The 18,787-nt window shown below is 36.8% G+C and overlaps 1 protein-coding gene across 7 annotated transcripts in view; it reads left to right on the forward strand.

Moving 5' to 3' along the window:
• LOC139126882 (uncharacterized) overlaps positions 1-16,122 on the forward strand; it is a 45,309-nt gene extending 29,187 nt beyond the window's left edge. For 5 of the 7 annotated variants that reach the window (XR_011550848.1, XR_011550846.1, XR_011550849.1 and 2 more), the window contains 2 exons: positions 14,907-15,011; positions 15,482-16,122. Coding sequence is in view for 1 of the 7 variants with exons in the window: in XM_070692806.1 (XP_070548907.1) it covers positions 14,907-14,916 (10 nt within the window). In the remaining 6 variants the exon portion in view is untranslated. Of the gene's footprint in view, positions 1-13,924; positions 14,038-14,906; positions 15,016-15,481 lie in introns of those variants that run through there. The other 2 variants (XR_011550850.1, XM_070692806.1) reach the window with 2 other exon arrangements.
• Positions 16,123-18,787: the final 2,665 nt, after the last annotated feature.

Genomic DNA, 18,787 nt, shown 5'->3' on the forward strand with positions numbered 1-18,787 from the left:
GCAAGGGATGTCAGCAAATTTTTTTATTTGCTTCTGCTTGTGACAAGAACAAGTCTAGATATGGATGTCAGCCTTACCTAAGAATACTTTCAATGATGTGTCAGTCACATTTGACCAGCATGGGTAAAACTAATCTTGTAGACAAAAATCTGGATAATTCTATGCTATAGATAAGTACTTTTAATAAAAGGAAACCCTGATTTCTCTGCCTACACAATATGCATTTTGATTGTTATGATAATGGTTTAATATACTGTTTAACTCTTACACTGTTAAACTTAGTAACCAATCACCAGATAAATGAGTACTGGTATTCTTATTTCCATTTTGGTAGGGGCGGATTGTTCTGGGGAACACCATAGGAAACACTCTATGATTAAATTAATTCATTGTTTGATTTACTGCACAAGTTTGATGAAATTCTCAATTTTCCATGTTGTCAGCACACTTGTAAATGTGGAACAAACCACAAAAAAAAAACAGTTTAAGACTTCACTGGACACAAATAATGACACCACTGCTCAAGTGTCATCAGGCTAGGCTGACAAACTGAATCAATACAGAGCATATCATGCTAAAATACAGCAGCTAATACTGAAAAATTCTGAAATCTTATGCATTTATGTAACTCAGAACTGCAAAGTAAACAACAAAACCAACATCTTGTCCACACCATTGTTAAAAATAACAGTGACTGACAGGCAAAAATAACAAAACAGCAAACATGGAATTTTATCCATTTTCATATTGGCCATTAAAGGGACAAAGTCACTCATTTTTGACCAAATTTTGGTCCTTTTAATTTCTGTTGTATATATGCTTTTCTGCTGCTCACTGAAATAGGCTAACTGCAATCTCTGGTTGTCACAGCTCAACTCATATGCATGCATGGAAGGTATTTACCAAAAATTTTAACATAGTTAATTTCACATGTTAATGTGTCTTATTAAAGATGAAAATTGAATTGCAATAACCAGAGAGTGAGCATATTTCAGTGAGAATAATCCATCAAAAGAAATTTAAATGGCAAAATAATGTCAAAAATGAGCAACTTTGTCCCTTTAACTTGGAACATATCTAGTACAGATTCTTGTAATTCAAGTGTCAAGCAGCATGACCATTACACTATTGAAGTATTAAAATGGTGGCAATGAATATTTTTTAAAATTGGTGCATTGACAGACAGTACTGTAAAATGTTGACAAAAATAGCTTTGTCCAAAGTATCATAATATTAGCCATTTCTGAACAGGATGTAAGATTACACCACCATGTGAACTCACAAATATTTCCAATGAAAGTGCAGTCCTCTGATGAGTGACGCCGAATCATGTACCAGTATGTTGTACACCATGGAGGCAGACACCAAGCATAGCATATGTGAAAAATTTAAAGTCTTTGTACTAGATCATGACTGCTTAACAAGATTGGCAGTCTGCTTGTTTCAAAGCTATTTAAAAGCTTTCTTCTGGGCCTATTTGATATCATACTTGACCCTCTGGACTTGACCTGCAAGCTTGGTACGTACAATTGTATTCTGGAAAATGCCAGTAACTTTTACATTATTTTAAGTCAGAGATTCGTCATACAAGTCATTAATTTCACTCAATTATTTCTGTCTGTTCTTCCTGACTGTCAAATTGATTGAGGGTCTAAGTATTGAAAGTACTTAATTTAATGATGATTTTCATAAATATGTTTCACTTACAACTGGACTAAATTGTCACAACTTCCAAGTGTGACTGTGAACATCATTCTGTATATATATACAAATAGCTTCAACGCATTCAAGTTTGTTTACAAGTGTCGCGCTGTACCAAGAAGTTCTCTGGACGTACACTGTACATTTTAGCCTATCATTTTCAGGAAATAAGGTCTGTATGTTTAAATGATTGACTTCTTGGTTTATGAAAAATATATTAAGGATCAAGTTGTGTGTTCGGCGTTATACAGCCTCCTACCACAGGCCGTATATTTGGACTTTATTTCCTCTCCCAGCAGCAGCTTCATCCAGTGTTTGGTGAGTTTTGCAATTTCTGCTTTACCACACTCCTTAAGTGTGTTGTTGAGCAATAAAGTAAAGTATAACGCTGGTAATTAACGCACAGCCCTGCCAAGCAAAGCTAGGAGCTACCACACTCTTTTGGTAGTACCGTGGTATCATATATTGCCTTACGTAGCTGCAGTTTCGAAGCTGAAGGTTTTGCCTTTTTCAAATTTAAGCTTTTAGTTTTTAGGATTTGATCAAGTTGACGTCCTACCTAAACACCAGTCCAAATATTGAGGTACAACAGCAATATTGCCCTATGCTAGGAGGATACAGTTGTACCGTATGTGCACCACTGTCGCTACGCGAAGGCTACATGTACTTACCCAGAAGAGCTCTCCCTACTGGGTGCATAGGCCTTTACGTTGCGATTGTGGTTGCACCTGTGTGTGATGAGTATGCCATTGTTGGAGGCAATCAAAGCAGCCAATAGCTGAATACTCTAACCATTCTCCTAGGGCTTAGACTGCTACACCAAGTCAATGGCATATATCATGTAAAGTAGGCAGTAAATATGTGCCCTTTCACTTTGGCTTTGAAGTGCAGATGTGGAATGCTGTGATTCAATAGGCTGTCCAACAATTCATATAATGAATGCCCAAATTGGCTTATAATGGAGTAGAGCACACTTATACTCCACTAAGAATGATTGTAATAAATAATGTTCTTCAAATGTTTTCTTTTATATTAATGCACAATTGTGCCTGCCATTTTTTCTTATGAATTATAATTTAACATTTATCAAAATATTAGTGAAATTCATAATTTTGGAATGTATCACGTTGACCATTGAGGGAATACTGCAGAAACACGATGTGACATATTGATCTCCACAGCAATATAATTTGTTCAATGTACAATATATTGAGCAGTTTAATCTCTACGTGGGGAGGAAATAATGGAAAGTATGTTAAAATGTATTCCTGGTACAGATATACAACTACATGTGTGTGCATGACCCCATTATTCACTGAATTTATATATTTCCAATAGACCTGTGTAGTCAGAGAACTGAAAATACATGTACATGTGCTCATTGCACTCATATCAAATCCAATTTTACAAAATGTACTATGTGTTCGAGTAGACAATGAAAGTTTTGTTCATGTTGCCCTGTTTGTGGGGAAAGGTCAACAGAAAGGCTATTCCTATTCATGCAATATTTTAAGCAAACAATTCAAAGTATCGTAATAGATTGAATGCTATAGTGTGAAATTATGATGTTTTAACATTGAAAATACTTTGTCAATTTTTTGTGCCTCATTTCTTTGCATTTTAAACATATCACAGAAAGCACAGCCTAGATAAGAGAGGATAGACTGATCCTGATTTGACACAGAAGTGGCAAACACTATTTCATGATAATCAAGTCTTCTTTTGTCAATTTTTTGTGCCTCGTTTCTTTGCATTTTAAACATATCACAGAGAGCAGCCTAGATAAGAGAGGATTAGACTGATCCTGATTTGACACAGAAGTGGCAAACACTATTTCATGATCAATCAAGTCTCCATATTCTGAAATGACATTGGGATTTCACCATATTTAACCAAGTTCAATCTGAATAGTGATCAACATGGCTAATTCACTGTATAAATTACCCACATTAAATTTCAACAAATGTCATATATCCTGCCATCAACAACACAAATGAACACTATCCATTCCAAAGATAGTACCCACGTAGTAAAGCCAATATAAACTTGAAAAATGCCACAAGTAGCCATACCAATCAGATGACTGTACCTAAATATTTAAGTATACTAAAATCATTTTTCTAGAATCAAAATTATCAATTATCACACCAAAGCTTGCTCTTAATTTCAAACGATAGTATCTCTAAAAACTAAAATTCATGTACCTAAAAAGTGACTGATGCAGGGTGGAGCTTGGCCTTAAACTTTAAAGGGAAGTGACTTATGCAAGAGAGGGAACTTTTGTTGATCAACAAAAAGTGGAATGAGAAATAATATTGTCAAATAGAGGTTCAAGATTGACTACATCAGTAGAACAATGTAAGATATTGTGGTAATATCCAGCAGTGTTTTTGTTAAGGGCGGTACCTATAGGTAAATGTTACCAGGGTTCCCCAGTCATTTTACCAGGGTTAGCCTTGGTATATCTGTGCAGTCTTACTAGAGGACAACAGAAATTTATCCAGGGTTCCCATTGTTCCCCAACCTTAGCAAAAACACTGTCCAGTGTTTATTAACAAAACCCACTACATGGTACAATGTGCAGCCAGAATGCCATGAATCATAATATCCTTTTAATATGGTGGGTCAGCTGTGAAACAATAGATTGGATTTGCTATAAACTTAATGGCGATAAGATGGCAACAAGAGAGACAATCCTGTTTAAGATAATGGTGGGAAGAGATACACAGCGAGTTGGGAATGAGCACTTAATAAAAAGTAAGAGGCAGTGTGTGAGTGATGTCATGTGACCATAATTGCCTACACAAACAATTTTTTTTCTTCTTTTAGTGCACCGACAACAAGCCCAAAAATTTGTGTCCCCCCTTAGAGGATTCAAAAAATTGTGACCCTCCCCAAATCCCCCTGGCCCTCCTCCCTGCTAATTTACGTCCAGTCCCTTATGGTATAGATTAAGTAGTCTTTGAATGTTTGATGATGGGATCTTACAGTGTTTTTGTTAAGGCTGGTACCCCAGTAAATGTTACCGGGGTTCCCCAGCCATTTTACCAGGGTTCCTCTTGGTATCAATGCAATCAGATCAGGGGACACAGAATTGCTAACCGGGGTTTCCAAATCATTTACCTCTTTTCCCCAACCTTAGCAAAAACACTGTCTTATTGGCGCACACTGAATCAAAACATACCTTCAAGTATTACCATTTCAGCTGTCCAATTCTCAGGCAGTGCCTCACTTATGATGCTGCATGTGTCATATCTTTTTTGTAATACTTAAGTTGTGTTTGATTTTGAGCTTTGATGGTGCATAGACCCATCTGCATCACAGATTGCACGTGGGAGGGGAATAAATTGCACAAAGCCTTCTATGGCACACCAGATTTTATTGAGTGAGCAATTTGCCTTTTTAAACAGGCGTCAACTATTTTTTTGTCAGCATCAGCTGTACGTGTTCTCCTTTTTACTACAACCTTCCCTGAAAATGTTTTTAATTTTCTCCTCCTCACAGGAGCTTCTGTACTAGGTTTATGTAAAAGCCTAGTAGAGATGTAGTCTGCTAGAGCTCTTTGACCTACTTCATAAAATGTCATCAAGTCTTCCTGAACAACTTTTCCAAAGATTTTTTTCAGGGGTTGCAGCAAAAACAGAGCTCTCACAGATTTTTTAGCTCCGCTGTCAGCGACGCAGAGCTTATCAAATAGGTTGATTTTCCGTCGTCGTCCGTCGTCCATCGTCGTCGTCCGTCGTCGTCGTCCGTCAACAATTGCCTTCTCCTCTGAAACTGCAAGTCCAATCGCTTTGAAATTTTATATGCAGTTCACTTGGGGTGACCACACTTAAGTTTGTTCAAATCGTGGTGAAATTTGCATATTTGTATTTTTGGGGCAATTTTTGGTGTTTTTGGTAAAAAAATCTTCTTCTCTGAACCGCTTGTCCGATTGCTTTGAAATTTGATATGCAGTTTACTTAGGGTAACTTCAGTCAGATTTGTTCAAATTATGGTGAAATTTGCATATTTGTATTTTTAAGGCAATTTTTGTCATTTTTGGTAAAAATATCTTTAAAAATCTTCTTCTTCAAAACTACCAGTCAGATAGCTTTGATATTTGGTACATATGTCCCTAGGGATGATCTATTTCAGATTTGTTCAAATTGTGCAGAAATATGCAAAATTGCATTTTTAAGGCAATTTTTGCCATTTTTGGTCAAAAAATGTATTTCTCAAAAGTACTGGTCTAATACTTTTGAAATTTGGTATACACTTTTGTATAGATGAACTGAGTAATATATATTGAATTTCTGATGAAATCTGAAATTTTGTATTTTTGGGGCAATTTTTGCAATTTTTGGTCAAAAAATGTGTATTTCCAAACTATTTATTTGATAGCTTTGAAATTTGGTATACAGGTTCCTACAGATAAACTACATGATATTTATTGAAATTGTGATGAAATCTGCAATTTTGTATTTTTGGGGCAATTTTTGTCATTTTTGGTCAAAAAATGTGTATTTCCAAAAACTACTCATCTGATAGCTTTGCAATTTGGTATACAGGTTTTTACAGATCACCTTAATGATATTTGTTGAAATTATGATGAAATCTGCAATTTTGTAATTTTGGGGCAATTTTGCCATTTTTGGTCAAAAAATGTGTTTCTCAAAATTACTGGTCTGATAGCTTTGAAATTTGGCATACAGGTTTCTACAGATGAGTTCAGTAATATATAATGAATTTCTGATGAAATCTGTAATTTTGTATTTTGGGGGCAATTTTTGCCATTTTGGTCAAACGTGTATTTCCAAAACTACTCATCCGATAGCTTTGAAATTTGGTATACAGGTTTCTATAGATGAACTAAATGATATGTATTAAAAATAATGATGAAATCTGCAATTTTGATTTTTTGGGGCAATTTTTTTCCGTTTTTGGTCAAAAATGTGTTTCTCACAAAAAGTACTGGTCTAACAGCTTTGAAATTTGGTATACAGGTTTCTATAGATAAAGTTATGAACTAAATTTGATCTCTTGAAATTATGATGAAATCTGCAATTTCATTTTTTGGGGCAATTGTTGCCATTTTTGGTCAGAAAATTTTATTCTCAAAAAACTACTCATCAGATAGCTTTGGTTGACATGTTCTTAGGGATGATCCGATGTGATATATTCAAAGTATGATTAAATCTTCAATTGTATATTTTTGCAGCTTATTTTAGCCACTTTTTTCTGGCCTCTGCATTGAGCTATCAAAGATTTCCACCTTCCTCATCAACATGTGTAAAAATAGTTATTCTCTACATAAACACAGCGGAGCTATATCGGCCGCTAGGTCGCTTGTTTATAATACACTCGGCACAACCCTTCATCAGTCTCCCTCATTCCCTTCTGCATTTATCTGTATCTGTACACTTTTGCCACTCTTTTCGGGGGTTATTTCAGAATGCAGATTTTTAAGGCATGAAGCCCTGAAAGGTAAATACTTTGCCATGTTGTCAAGCAATTCAGGAGAGGGCTTATGAACTGCAGTTTTGACACTTAAATTGATAAGTTGTTCATGGGCTTCATCAAGTGCAAGCTCTCTCCAGCTGAAGCCAGTTATGCTTGTTGTAAATCCCCCAGACTGCAGGTGATCTAGGATGCAAGATGGTGCTTGCAGCAAATCATGGAGATGCCTTGGTAGGAGACGAAGATACTAGGTTGACCAATCAAAAGCATGATACAAAGGGGCTAGCTGCTTGATTGATGCCATTCTCAGTTGCCATTACTGCTACGGAAAGCCATGTAAAGAGAGATATAAGCAAAACAACCTCTGTGCTCAGGGAAACAATATCTCACACAAAAAGATCTCATTCATTTTACTTTGTATCACCTGCAGTCCAGCCAATCTGGCATTAGCCTGATACCATGGATTTAAGGGCATATTTTCATTGTCAAGGTCACAGAGGTCCTAGTCACTATCAAGCCATTCTGTGTGTAAAAGCAATGAATACAGACCATCCCCTTGTCAAATGATTCGAAAAGGTTCAACATTCTGATACTTTGAGCCAAATGTGTACAATAGCATTTTGTCATGGGTATATATATCTGAACAGGACATTTCAGGGCATAGCATAGACAGAGCAACTCTGCGTATCACCAGGTACTGTACTGATTTTGACCTTTTGTGACCTTTCAAAAAAGTAAAAAAAATCAATGGTCAACAAGATGTTTTGTTCATCGCTTGGCAATATTTTCTCAAAATACGTGTCTCATCACTAGCTGCCAAGCAAGACAGCAGTATAATTTCTTATCACAAGTTCTAGCTATTTCAACACAGCTAGACTTGTAGGATCTTGCTTTAAACTGCCCTGATGGGCTAGTTTTCTGAGTACAGGATGTGCAGCTATTGCAAAACACTAAAACAGTGAAGTGGACTGACATTGGGTTGACCTACATCAATATTTTCAAGACTTGTTATGACAAAACTATCTGGGGTGAAGCAACCGGCAAAGTTTTCCTTGTGGGGTACTCAAACTGTCCTATTCATGGTATCTCTGGCTTAGACTTTGAACAAATCATGCCAAAAGAGTTGCGTAGGGTAATTAGGGAGCCGTCATTATTTATGGCCCGGGGGGGAGGTCGGAGGAATCTGAGATGGGTTCACTCAAAAAATCGTAAGTTACAAGGGTAGGGAAAGACACTAAGGGTTGTCCGATTGCCCAGGGCAAGGGAAAGTCACGTTCGGGCAATTGAACCTCCGATGCCAATTGCCCTACGGGACAAGTGGAAAAAGTAATTACCTAGAAATCGAATTCACGAGAGCGATTTTCTAGCGAGGGAACACGGTATCATATTATGTCATTGTGAACATTTCCATAAGATTTTTTCGTAAAATTGCATGAAGAATTGATGAAAAGAATCATATAATCACTTCCAATAAAATGCAATTCAAACAATACCACCGGTTAAATACCGTACGCTGATTTTGCATATGAAAAAGCTGTTCAGCTGGTGGAGCGTACGTTCACCAAAGTTCATTGCATTGACTGTGAGGTTACGGTGTCTCACAATATGTCGATACGGTAAAAAAAAGAAACACACAGCGGTTTTTGTGCTTTGTATGAGCGTTTATAATAAGGTAAAAATAAAGTTCAGTGGTGAAAAATCACCACAAAAATGGGACTTTTACTAAGACGTACTCTTCAATGTTAACTTGTTGAGTGACAGTGGATGGCATCGTGGCAAGACCGCATGCAATGAAAGTCATGAGCAAGCTTAGATGTCAACGGGTCCAGTCTTTGAATTTTCAATGAACACTGACTTAATTTTCAGGTCAATAAGCCAAAAGTTACTTGTCCGTGGCGACCATTGTAACCTCTCTGTTTGTGAATTTTCCCATTCTAAAATGACTGTCAAGAAGCAATGGGAGCGAGATTGACATCGACAAATTCAGCTTCCAAAATACATTGAAAAACACCGACGCCTTAGGTTGCTGGTTTAAATTCTATTTAGTCTCTGTATGAGCATTAAAGACCACCGAGGTTATAAGAAAAACATAGCCTCTAGCCTCTTGAAGAAGGACAGACTCTTTTCTAATAATTTTAGCGCAATAAAAAGTGACATTTTGTTCAGGGCTATATCAGTGATATCAGTTGTATTTTTGATACTGGAGGCAATGTCTTCAATGACTTGCTAAAGGTCATTATAAGTCTTGAGAGATTGCACTTGATGTTTTTTTTCATTTTTTCAACAATATGGTAAAGTTGCATGTAACATTTTCCACACAGTTGACTTTTTCCATCAAAACTAAAATTCATGTAGTCACCATGATCATGGGAGAAGCCATTGATTAAGTCAACATTTGACGGAAACCGCACATTCGATGTAATGCGCTTTCTACAATCTGGCATGCTGCAGTATTTTCAGTTTTTTTTCCATCCATTTATTGTAGTGTTCTGGACAAAGACACACTATGTCAGGAACGGAAGTATCGATATCACTGGAGTAGAGATTAAACTGTGTGAGAAAGAGGTTTTTGTCATCAACATCAGTGGAGTGTAAACCTGGGCCAGTTAAAGTACAGATTAAACAATAGGCCAAACCCGGAATTCGAATCGACCACGGTACAAACAAAGCCATGTGCGCAAACGCGCACAGACGTACGTGTATTTCTATACGCGTTCAGTACACATGTGGGTTTGTTTGTACCGGCATCACGTGATTATTTGGGCGTTCTGAGTATGTAGAACGGCGTATGCATCGCGTCCTTTTTATTCCGGAGTAGAACCATTGGCCTCTGTGACATCAATTATTGGTGCTTTCTCATCATCCCCTCCATCTCTTCCAGAAAATCTTTATCTATATAAGCTAGGCGACACGCATTGCAGAAACAATACTGTTCATTCATGCCCCTAGATTTTAACCAGCTCGGACATATTCCTCTGGTTTTCCCACAACATGGTACCATCTGTTTGTTTTTTTTATCCCACATTTACCACATGGACCACACTTATTCTTATCTGGATGAGTTTTTGCTTTATGTGACCTCACATCTCCAAGTCCAGAGATATTGATCAAAAGCACTTTCTTGTGCAATGTGTGTGACTTGAAACAGCAATACAATGGCTGGTCTTCTGAGAATAACTTAAAACTATGGTAGTCTCCTGTAAACCGAGACTGTGGGCCACCTCTTTCTGAATATCACATGAAAGCGATGATTTTAAAGGAAGAATAAATTCTTTGCCTTCTAGCACAACAGTTACATGGTGCTTTTCAAATTTGTGGCATCTTTTTAGCACATACTGGCCAAGTCTGGACAACCGTATTTCAATATCAGAGAGCAGGCCAATGTTACTTTTACTTTCCATGACATAACTGCATCAATCCTTTTTCAACAGTATCATTTCTTTGACAATGAATGTGTTTTTTGTGCACTGAGCATCCTGTTTCAAACTTAAAACCCCTCGACTATGGAGTTTCTGACAATGTGAAACAGCTTTTGAAATCTTGACCCAGGCTCTGTGTACACTGTTTAGATTTCCCAGGCTCTGTGTACATGTTTAGATGTTTTTTCAGGGACAAAGAAATATTCACATGGTTCAACCTTTGTGCTGTTGCATATTGCAGTCTTTGAGTCACAAAATTGGCAAAAAATTAATATGCCACTTTTGCGATTGGCCTGTAATATTATTAAGTTGCCCTCCATTTAAGAAGACTTGCTGCCGCAAGTTTTACTTCTGTCAGGGGCAACCTTCCATGCTCTGTGGCATATGGCATACCGTAGTTTATGCAACTTCTCAATAAAGCATCCTTACTTGCACTGCTTGATATGGCTAAGGATCCAAACACTCTCCTTTTTCCAACAAAATAGATTTCTTTCAAACATTTAATTCTATTTTTTCAAAACTATGACAAATGATTTCAAAGTACGTGAATTTCTTGTGGCCAAACGTTACCATAAACTCAAACTGTTAGTAAACATAGATACAGGTACAAAATACCGGTGAATATTGTAAGCCATGTGCCATTGCCAGAACGGGCTGTGGTAGGTTATCAGCCACAGTATATCTGCAACAAAATGTAAAGACACATGTATTTCGGTAACTGGATCATACTTAAACAAACAAAACCATCATTATATATATTCTTGATCACAAATTTTGCTCAAAAATAAAAGATTACAACAACTGGGATACTGAAAATACGCAATGATATGTGATACCAACGCGTCTCAAGCTGTTTGCGTGTGCATGGCCACCATATTTATTGGATTTTAACGGTATTCAACACCGAACAGACCTCATTTCAAAGGCGTGTTAAATTCATATTTGTCCGTTTTGAACACCAAAACTTTGCAGAAAATCATAGTCATGAGATTCAAATCCGACCAAACCTGGTTGCAAATTAAATTAAATGTCTTGCCAACGCAAGCGACGCAGTGCTGTATAAGGCGAGGTCAATGTCAACATGTCTACAAAAATCGTATCTGGTGATTTCTACAAAAGATTTGCCCTGATTGTTGAAAAATTTACATAGGTCACGACTGGAGGCAATATAAATGGCAAGGATATGGAAAATTTCCATAAATACTAACCTTTTGCAGTGTTTTTCGCCGATTTTTCTAGCCGTGAAACATGGTGTAACGGTCATCGAAACTAAAGAGAGGGCGCCCTTCATTTGAAGGAAATCCCTTATTATGCATGAAATGAAGGACCCAACTTCGAGAGTGCGGAAACGTTGGATCAAACCATTTCGCCAATATGTCAACTGGGTTGAGGTCATTGACCGTAAATATCACATAAATATGAATTACTAGGTAATTTAAACGGCTAGATGGTTCATATTTGGTAGGTTATAGCACCTTATGATGAACTGTCATACACCTCATCAATTATGCTGGGGTCAAAGGTCATTACCCTTAATATCACATAAATGTGAATAATTAAATAACTAAAAGGACTAAATGGTTCATATACCGGTATGGCAGGTTAAGGCACCTAATGGCACACTATCATATACCTCATTAATTAGTCCCACAAACGAACTCCAGGGACTTATAGATTGAGTTCCGTCTGTAAGTCCGCGCACATGCATGCCTTCCCTGTTCACGCAGATATCTCAGACAAGGCTTGGTCAATTTCTTTCAAACTTTGCACAAGTATAGCACCAGACTCCATACAGATGTACGTTGATTTAATAGTTTCACAATATGACCCAAGATGGCCACCTAGCAGCTAGTTTTTTACAAGTTTTTCATGTCTTGAGCCGTAACCAGACATGTGTCAACTGATGTCTTTCAAATTTGGTGCAAGGACATTAACCTATGTCGTACATATGCTTGTAGATTTTTCTTCTGATACAATCCAATATGGCCGCCCAGTGGCCATTTCATTACAATTTTTTCATGTCTTGAGCCATAACCCAGTGTGTCTCAACTGATATCTTTCAAAATTGGTACAGGGACATGGACCTACATGTATGTCATACATATGCATCTCTATTTTGTTAAAATACAATCCAATATGCCCTCCAGGCAGCCATTTTGTTACGATTTTTTCATGTTTCCAGCCGTAACCCACAGCGTAACCCAAACATGTCTCAACTGATTTCTTTTGAAGTTGGTACAACGACATAGACCTATGTTATACATGTTCATGTTGATATTTATTGTGATACGACCCAATAGAGTTACCAGGCAGCCATTTTGTTACGATTTTTTCATGTCAGAACCCTTTTCCTGCCAAGTCCATATTTCACCATCAGGTCAAGATGGTTAAAATTAATGAAACACAACATATGGCGTATTTTAACATAATACTGTACATCAATTGAAAGCTGTTGAAAACATCAATACTATAAACTTTATTTTTTTTACTAAAGATGCTATAACAGACCAAGCCAAGTGTGTGAAAATACTTCATGTTTTGGCTCAATACCGCTTTTTACTGACTTGGCTGATGGGAAGTAAATTTAGTCTTAATACTGTCTGGCAGGAAAAGGGTTAAGCCATAACTCAGACATGCCTCAACTGATTTCTTCCAAATATGGTACAAGGACATAAACCTTTGTAATACATGTACCTCTCAATTTTGTTGTCATATGATGCAATTGATAGCTGCCAGCTGGCCATTTGTTATGATTTGTTTATGCCTTTAGCCATAACTCAATACGTCTCAACTGATTTCTTTCAAAATTGGTACAAGGATATTAACCTGTGTCATACATTTTTATGATACAATCCAATCACACTTATTTATTGATGCCTCGACATGAAAACAATCACTGGATTCACAGTACAATAGCCGGCTATTGAACCACTCTTTTTTGGGAGTGGAGATTTAGCCGACTGGTTCTGTCTCAGGCCTCTCAGCTAGGCGACTGATGCCGTATGTTGTGGGTTCGCATCCGATTGAAAACTATCCGTATTTTCTATCCTGGGTCGGTAACACTGCTGGTGGACAGAATTGTCCCCGAGGTTATTGTTCGCCCAGTTAAAGCGATGAAATTTGTTTCTTCGCTTCGATAAAGTGTGTATGTGCGATGTATGATAGTGAGCATGCGAGCGTGAGTGCTTCACGAACTCTACAACGTGTTGAAAGGTCTCAGTCAGAAAAATGTAACAACTTAGCCGGCTATTGAACCACTCTTTTTTGGGAGTGGAGATTTAGCCGACTGGTTCTGTCTCAGGCCTCTCAGCTAGGCGACTGATGCCGTATGTTGTGGGTTCGCATCCGATTGAAAACTATCCGTATATTATACAGACTTCATTTGAATGCTCTATGAAGACTGATGTCACAATTCTGAATGGGGACTATGTCATTGACAATGACTTCAACAATAACAATGGTGATTACTACAGAATGGGTGTGTTGATAAATTACATCAAGCAATTGTTTGCAGAATACAACGAGGGCCACTGTTATAATACACACAAAACTGAGACAATACACCTTGAAAGTTTTTCAAGAGTTACTGGGCTTTAATCTTCTTGACACAGATCAGGTCTGAAAATTATCATTCCAGATTTGATGGCATTTGTAAATGAGAACAACGAAACTAATATATTGACACAACATATGTTGACTTGTAAAAAACTGGGTATGTTGGAATTCACTATGGAGAGCAAGAAAATGGCATTGCCACACACACCCACAAAAACTGAAAATACCAAGCAATTAAAGGTAGTGGCCTGCCTGTTAACTTTGATAAAAAAAATAAGTGCTGCCCTGTGCTCTACTTTGTGAGGACTAGGTGCCATCTGCTTCCAATGGTAACAGAATTCACGTATTTTAACTTCAGTGCCTTCAAAAATAACAGTGTAATTGATTCTAGCACTTATAAATTGCTTTGATTGATTGATTGGTTGATTGATAGATTGATTGATTGATTGACATATCAATTGACAGCTAAATACTTCCATAAAATACAGGGATATACAGAATCTGTGGCAGTCATATAATTGGAAATTAATTTGTGACAGCATGATTTATCTCTCTCACATATTTATGATTACTGTCGGAAAGATGGCAATAAGAAATTAAGATTTCATCTTGAATATCCTTTGTATACGGCTAGTTTTCAATCGGGTCCGAACCCACAACATACGGCATCAGTCACCTAGCAGAGAGGCCACAGAGAGAGCCGCTCGCTAGTGCAAATTATCTGCAAAAAGCAAGTTCAGTATTATGTGTTGCATGGTCTTACATGATGGTGCTCTTTCCTATGATTATTAGTTGCGAGTGAGAATATGCAAAGGAACACTATCCACCCAGGGAGTCATATGGAGTCCTCTGCAGAAAAGAACAAGAAGCAATGTGAACATGATGAAACTTCTGAAGGTCAGTGATAGTCAATGATATACTGACATATATGTACCTGTAACCAGTAAACATCTATTGGATGACTTGCCATGAAGGTGACTCACAAATCTGTTCCTTGAGCATGTAACAGTAGATCAACAGAACATCATGTGCATAGCATAGAGTTTAATATTATTTGATTGTCTTCCTTGTGTAATACCTAGGGGGAAAATAGCTTTCCACATGAACCTGTGACCCCACAACTGTTAAATCAGCTAAAGACAAACAGATACTGGTGTGCAGCATATTGAGCTGCCTTGTGGGGTTTGTTTGTATTTATGTAGGGATTGCGTTAACCCCAAATTTTGCTTTACAGACTCCCTATTTCGCACTAGGACCCCTACAACTTTTTAGTGAGGAAGGGTCCCATTCTTCAGAGAAATACAGATATTTGAATTTTGTTAAGGCCTGATTTTATGAACCATTTTCTCTATATTTCCTCACTATAGTTCGAAAAAAGCCTGTTGGCCAGTAAGTACCGTGAACTGAAGCAGAAGGAGCCGCCATTGACAGCTATTTCATGTCTCACATCAGAGATAATTAAACAGTCACAAAGGCCGAAGCTGAACAGTATGCTTAGCAAATGAGAAAGTTCTCAGCAACAGAAATTTGAAATTGCTGCAACGGCATGTAAAAGCAGAGCAATAGCATATGAGAGGAAAGCAAAGAAAAAATTGTAGAAGACGTATAATGATAGCTGTTTTGCTTTCAGATTGTTAGATTACCTTGACACTGAGTTTCTGTATGTAAAATGTTTTTCAGAGTTAATATTGTGGAGTTACCCCATGAGGTTAACCACATGGTAAATTCCTAGCTCCGTTGCTTTCGGTGTGTTCGAAGACAAACGAGACATTTCTGATATAAAAAGTGAAGATATGGTACCATATATATTTTTCTTTTCGAAATTAGCCTTTTTGGAGTTTCCTCATGAAGGTTCTTTTTGGCCTTATCAAGAACCCAACAAAATTTGGAATTTGACATGCAATGACTCTCATAAGGTAACTCCAAAAGTGTAACTTTGAAAAAAAAATATATTAAATACCATATTCTTCACTTCTTTTCTTTCAAAAATATGCAAATGGTTGTTTTAAGCACATCAAAAAAACAGTGTTAGGAATTTATCATCTGATGAATATCTTACAGCAACTCCAAAATTTTAACTTTGAAAAAAATGTCACATGAAGCACCATTAGTCTTAAACTTGTTATCTTCCAAATATTCCCAACAGTTTCTCTTTGAACACAGCAAAACCAACAAAGTTAGAAATTTTATATGTGATGAACCTAATGAGGTAATGAAAAAACTGTAACTTTGAAAAAAAAGTATCTGAAGTGCCATACTCTTACTTGTTATCTTTCAATAATGTTCACTTGTTATCTTTCAATAATGTCCAAACAGGTTGTCTTTGAACACAGCAAAACCAATAGAGTTGGGAATGATAGAATCTCACACCCCCAAGGACCTTGGATCAGATTTTGTCTCACACGAGCCGCAGGCTCGTGTGAGACAAAATATCCCCAACTGGTGTGAGAAATCTGATCCCAGGTCCTTGGTGTGTGAGATTCTTTTTCTCACATGACCACAAAATGCGTTAAATTCACATTGGACATGTACAACATTTTCCAAAATCGTGACAAGTCTGTCATTTGCCACTGTACTTTGACCTGCTTACTTTGTAGTTCTGTCTGTGTGTTACTCGTCGTGCCATTGGATAACATTTTTGCGCGTGGAACAAAACAGACTGTTTATCATCCAATCAGAGCTCGTGTAGTATTTACTGCAGAGTGTGGGACGGTTTCTGAGAGTGTGGGATCAATTTTTCCCACACTGTCGATCCCGCACTCCCAGCGGCCAGAAATGTGAGAATTTACCATGTGATGAACCTCTTGAGGTAACTCCCATAATTTTAACTTGGAAAACTGTTAATTTTTTTTTCTATCTTTTAATTTAACATGTCCAAACAGTGTGTATTTGAACACATCAAAACCAGCAGACATAGGAATTCATAATGTGATTATCTCATGTTGTAACTCCAAAATTATAATTTTTGGGGGTAAAAATACATGAAGTACCATATTCTTCATATACTACATTTGTTGGCTTTGAAAAATGTCCACTGTTTGTATTTAAACACATCAAAAGCAACAGAATTCAGAATTTACCATGTGAAGAACCTCATGAGGTAATGCCATAATATTAATTCTTGACAAAATGTTTACAACAGGTACCATTCTTTTCAACTGTTATTTTTCAAAATTTCAAAATCCCACCACTTAGCCCTTGAACACAGCAAAACAACAGGGCTGGGAATTAATTACCAAGTGTTAGCCTCATTAGGTAACTCAATAATTTTAACTCTGAACTAAAATGTTTACATGAAGTACCATACTTTTTACTTGTCGTTTTTCTAAAATGTTACAAAAAGTTTGTCTTTGAAAACATCAAAACCAACTTATCTTTCATAATTTCAGAAGTTCAAATGGTTTGTCATTGAACACTGCAAAACCAACAGTGTAGTAATTTACAACGTGATGAACCTCATGAGGTAATTCCAAAATTTTAACTGAAGCAGAAGAAGCCGCCATTGACAGCCATTTCATGTCACACATTAGAAAGAATAAAATAGTCACAAAGGCCGAAGCTGAAAAATGCTTAGCAAATAAAAAAATGTTTTGAGCAACAGAAACTTGAAATTGCTGAAATGGCACATGTTAAAAGCAGGGCAATAGCATATGAGAGGAGAGCAAAGAAACAGTTGTAGGAGATGTATAATGATAGCTGTTTTGCATTCAGATTGTTAGATTACCTTGACTCTGAGTTTCTGTGTGTACAATGTTTTTCAGAATTAATGTAATTGTGAAGTTACCCCCTGACGTTCAACACATGGTAAATTCCTACTTGGTCTGTTGCGTTTGGTGTGTTCGAAGACAAACTGGATATTTTTGAGATATAAAAAGTGAAGTTATGGTACCACATTTTTTTTCAAAATTAGACCTTTTTGAGTTTCCTCATGAGGATTCTTTTTGGCCATATCAAGAACCCAACAAAATTTGGAATTTGACATGCGATGACTCTCATAAGGTAACTCCAAAAGTGTAACTTTGAAAAAAAGGATATGAAATACCATATTCTTCACTTCTTTTCTTTCAAAAATATGCAAACAGGTTGTCTTTGAACACATCAAGACAAATAGTGTTAGGAATTTACCATGTGATGAATATCTTAAAGCAACTCCAAAATTTTAATTTTGAAAAATGTCAACATGAATCACTATTAGTCTTCAACTTGTTATCTTCCAAATATTCCCAACACTTTCTCTTTGAACACAGCAAAACCAACAAAGTTAGAAATTTTATATGTGATGAACCTAATGAGGTAATGACAAAACTGTAACTTTGAAAAAAAAGTATGTGAAGTGCCATACTCTTCACTTGTTATCTTTCAATAATGTCCAAACAGGTTGTCTTTAAACACAGCAAAACCAATAGAGTTGAGATTTACCATGTGGTGAACCTCTTGAGGTAACTCAATAATTTTTATTTGGAAAAATATGTTAACTTTTCACTTGCTATCTTTTAAACATGCCCAAACAGTTTGACTTTGAACATATCAAAACCAACAGGAGATAGGAATTCATAATGTGATTATCTCATGGTGTAACTCAAAAATTATTATTTTTCGGGTAAAAATACATGAAGTACCATATTCTTCGTATACTACATTTGTTAGCTTTCAAAAATGTCCACAGTTTGTCT

The sequence above is a fragment of the Ptychodera flava genome, unplaced genomic scaffold, assembly GCF_041260155.1.
Source record: "Ptychodera flava strain L36383 unplaced genomic scaffold, AS_Pfla_20210202 Scaffold_147__1_contigs__length_99458_pilon, whole genome shotgun sequence".
Classification (NCBI taxonomy): domain Eukaryota; kingdom Metazoa; phylum Hemichordata; class Enteropneusta; family Ptychoderidae; genus Ptychodera; species Ptychodera flava.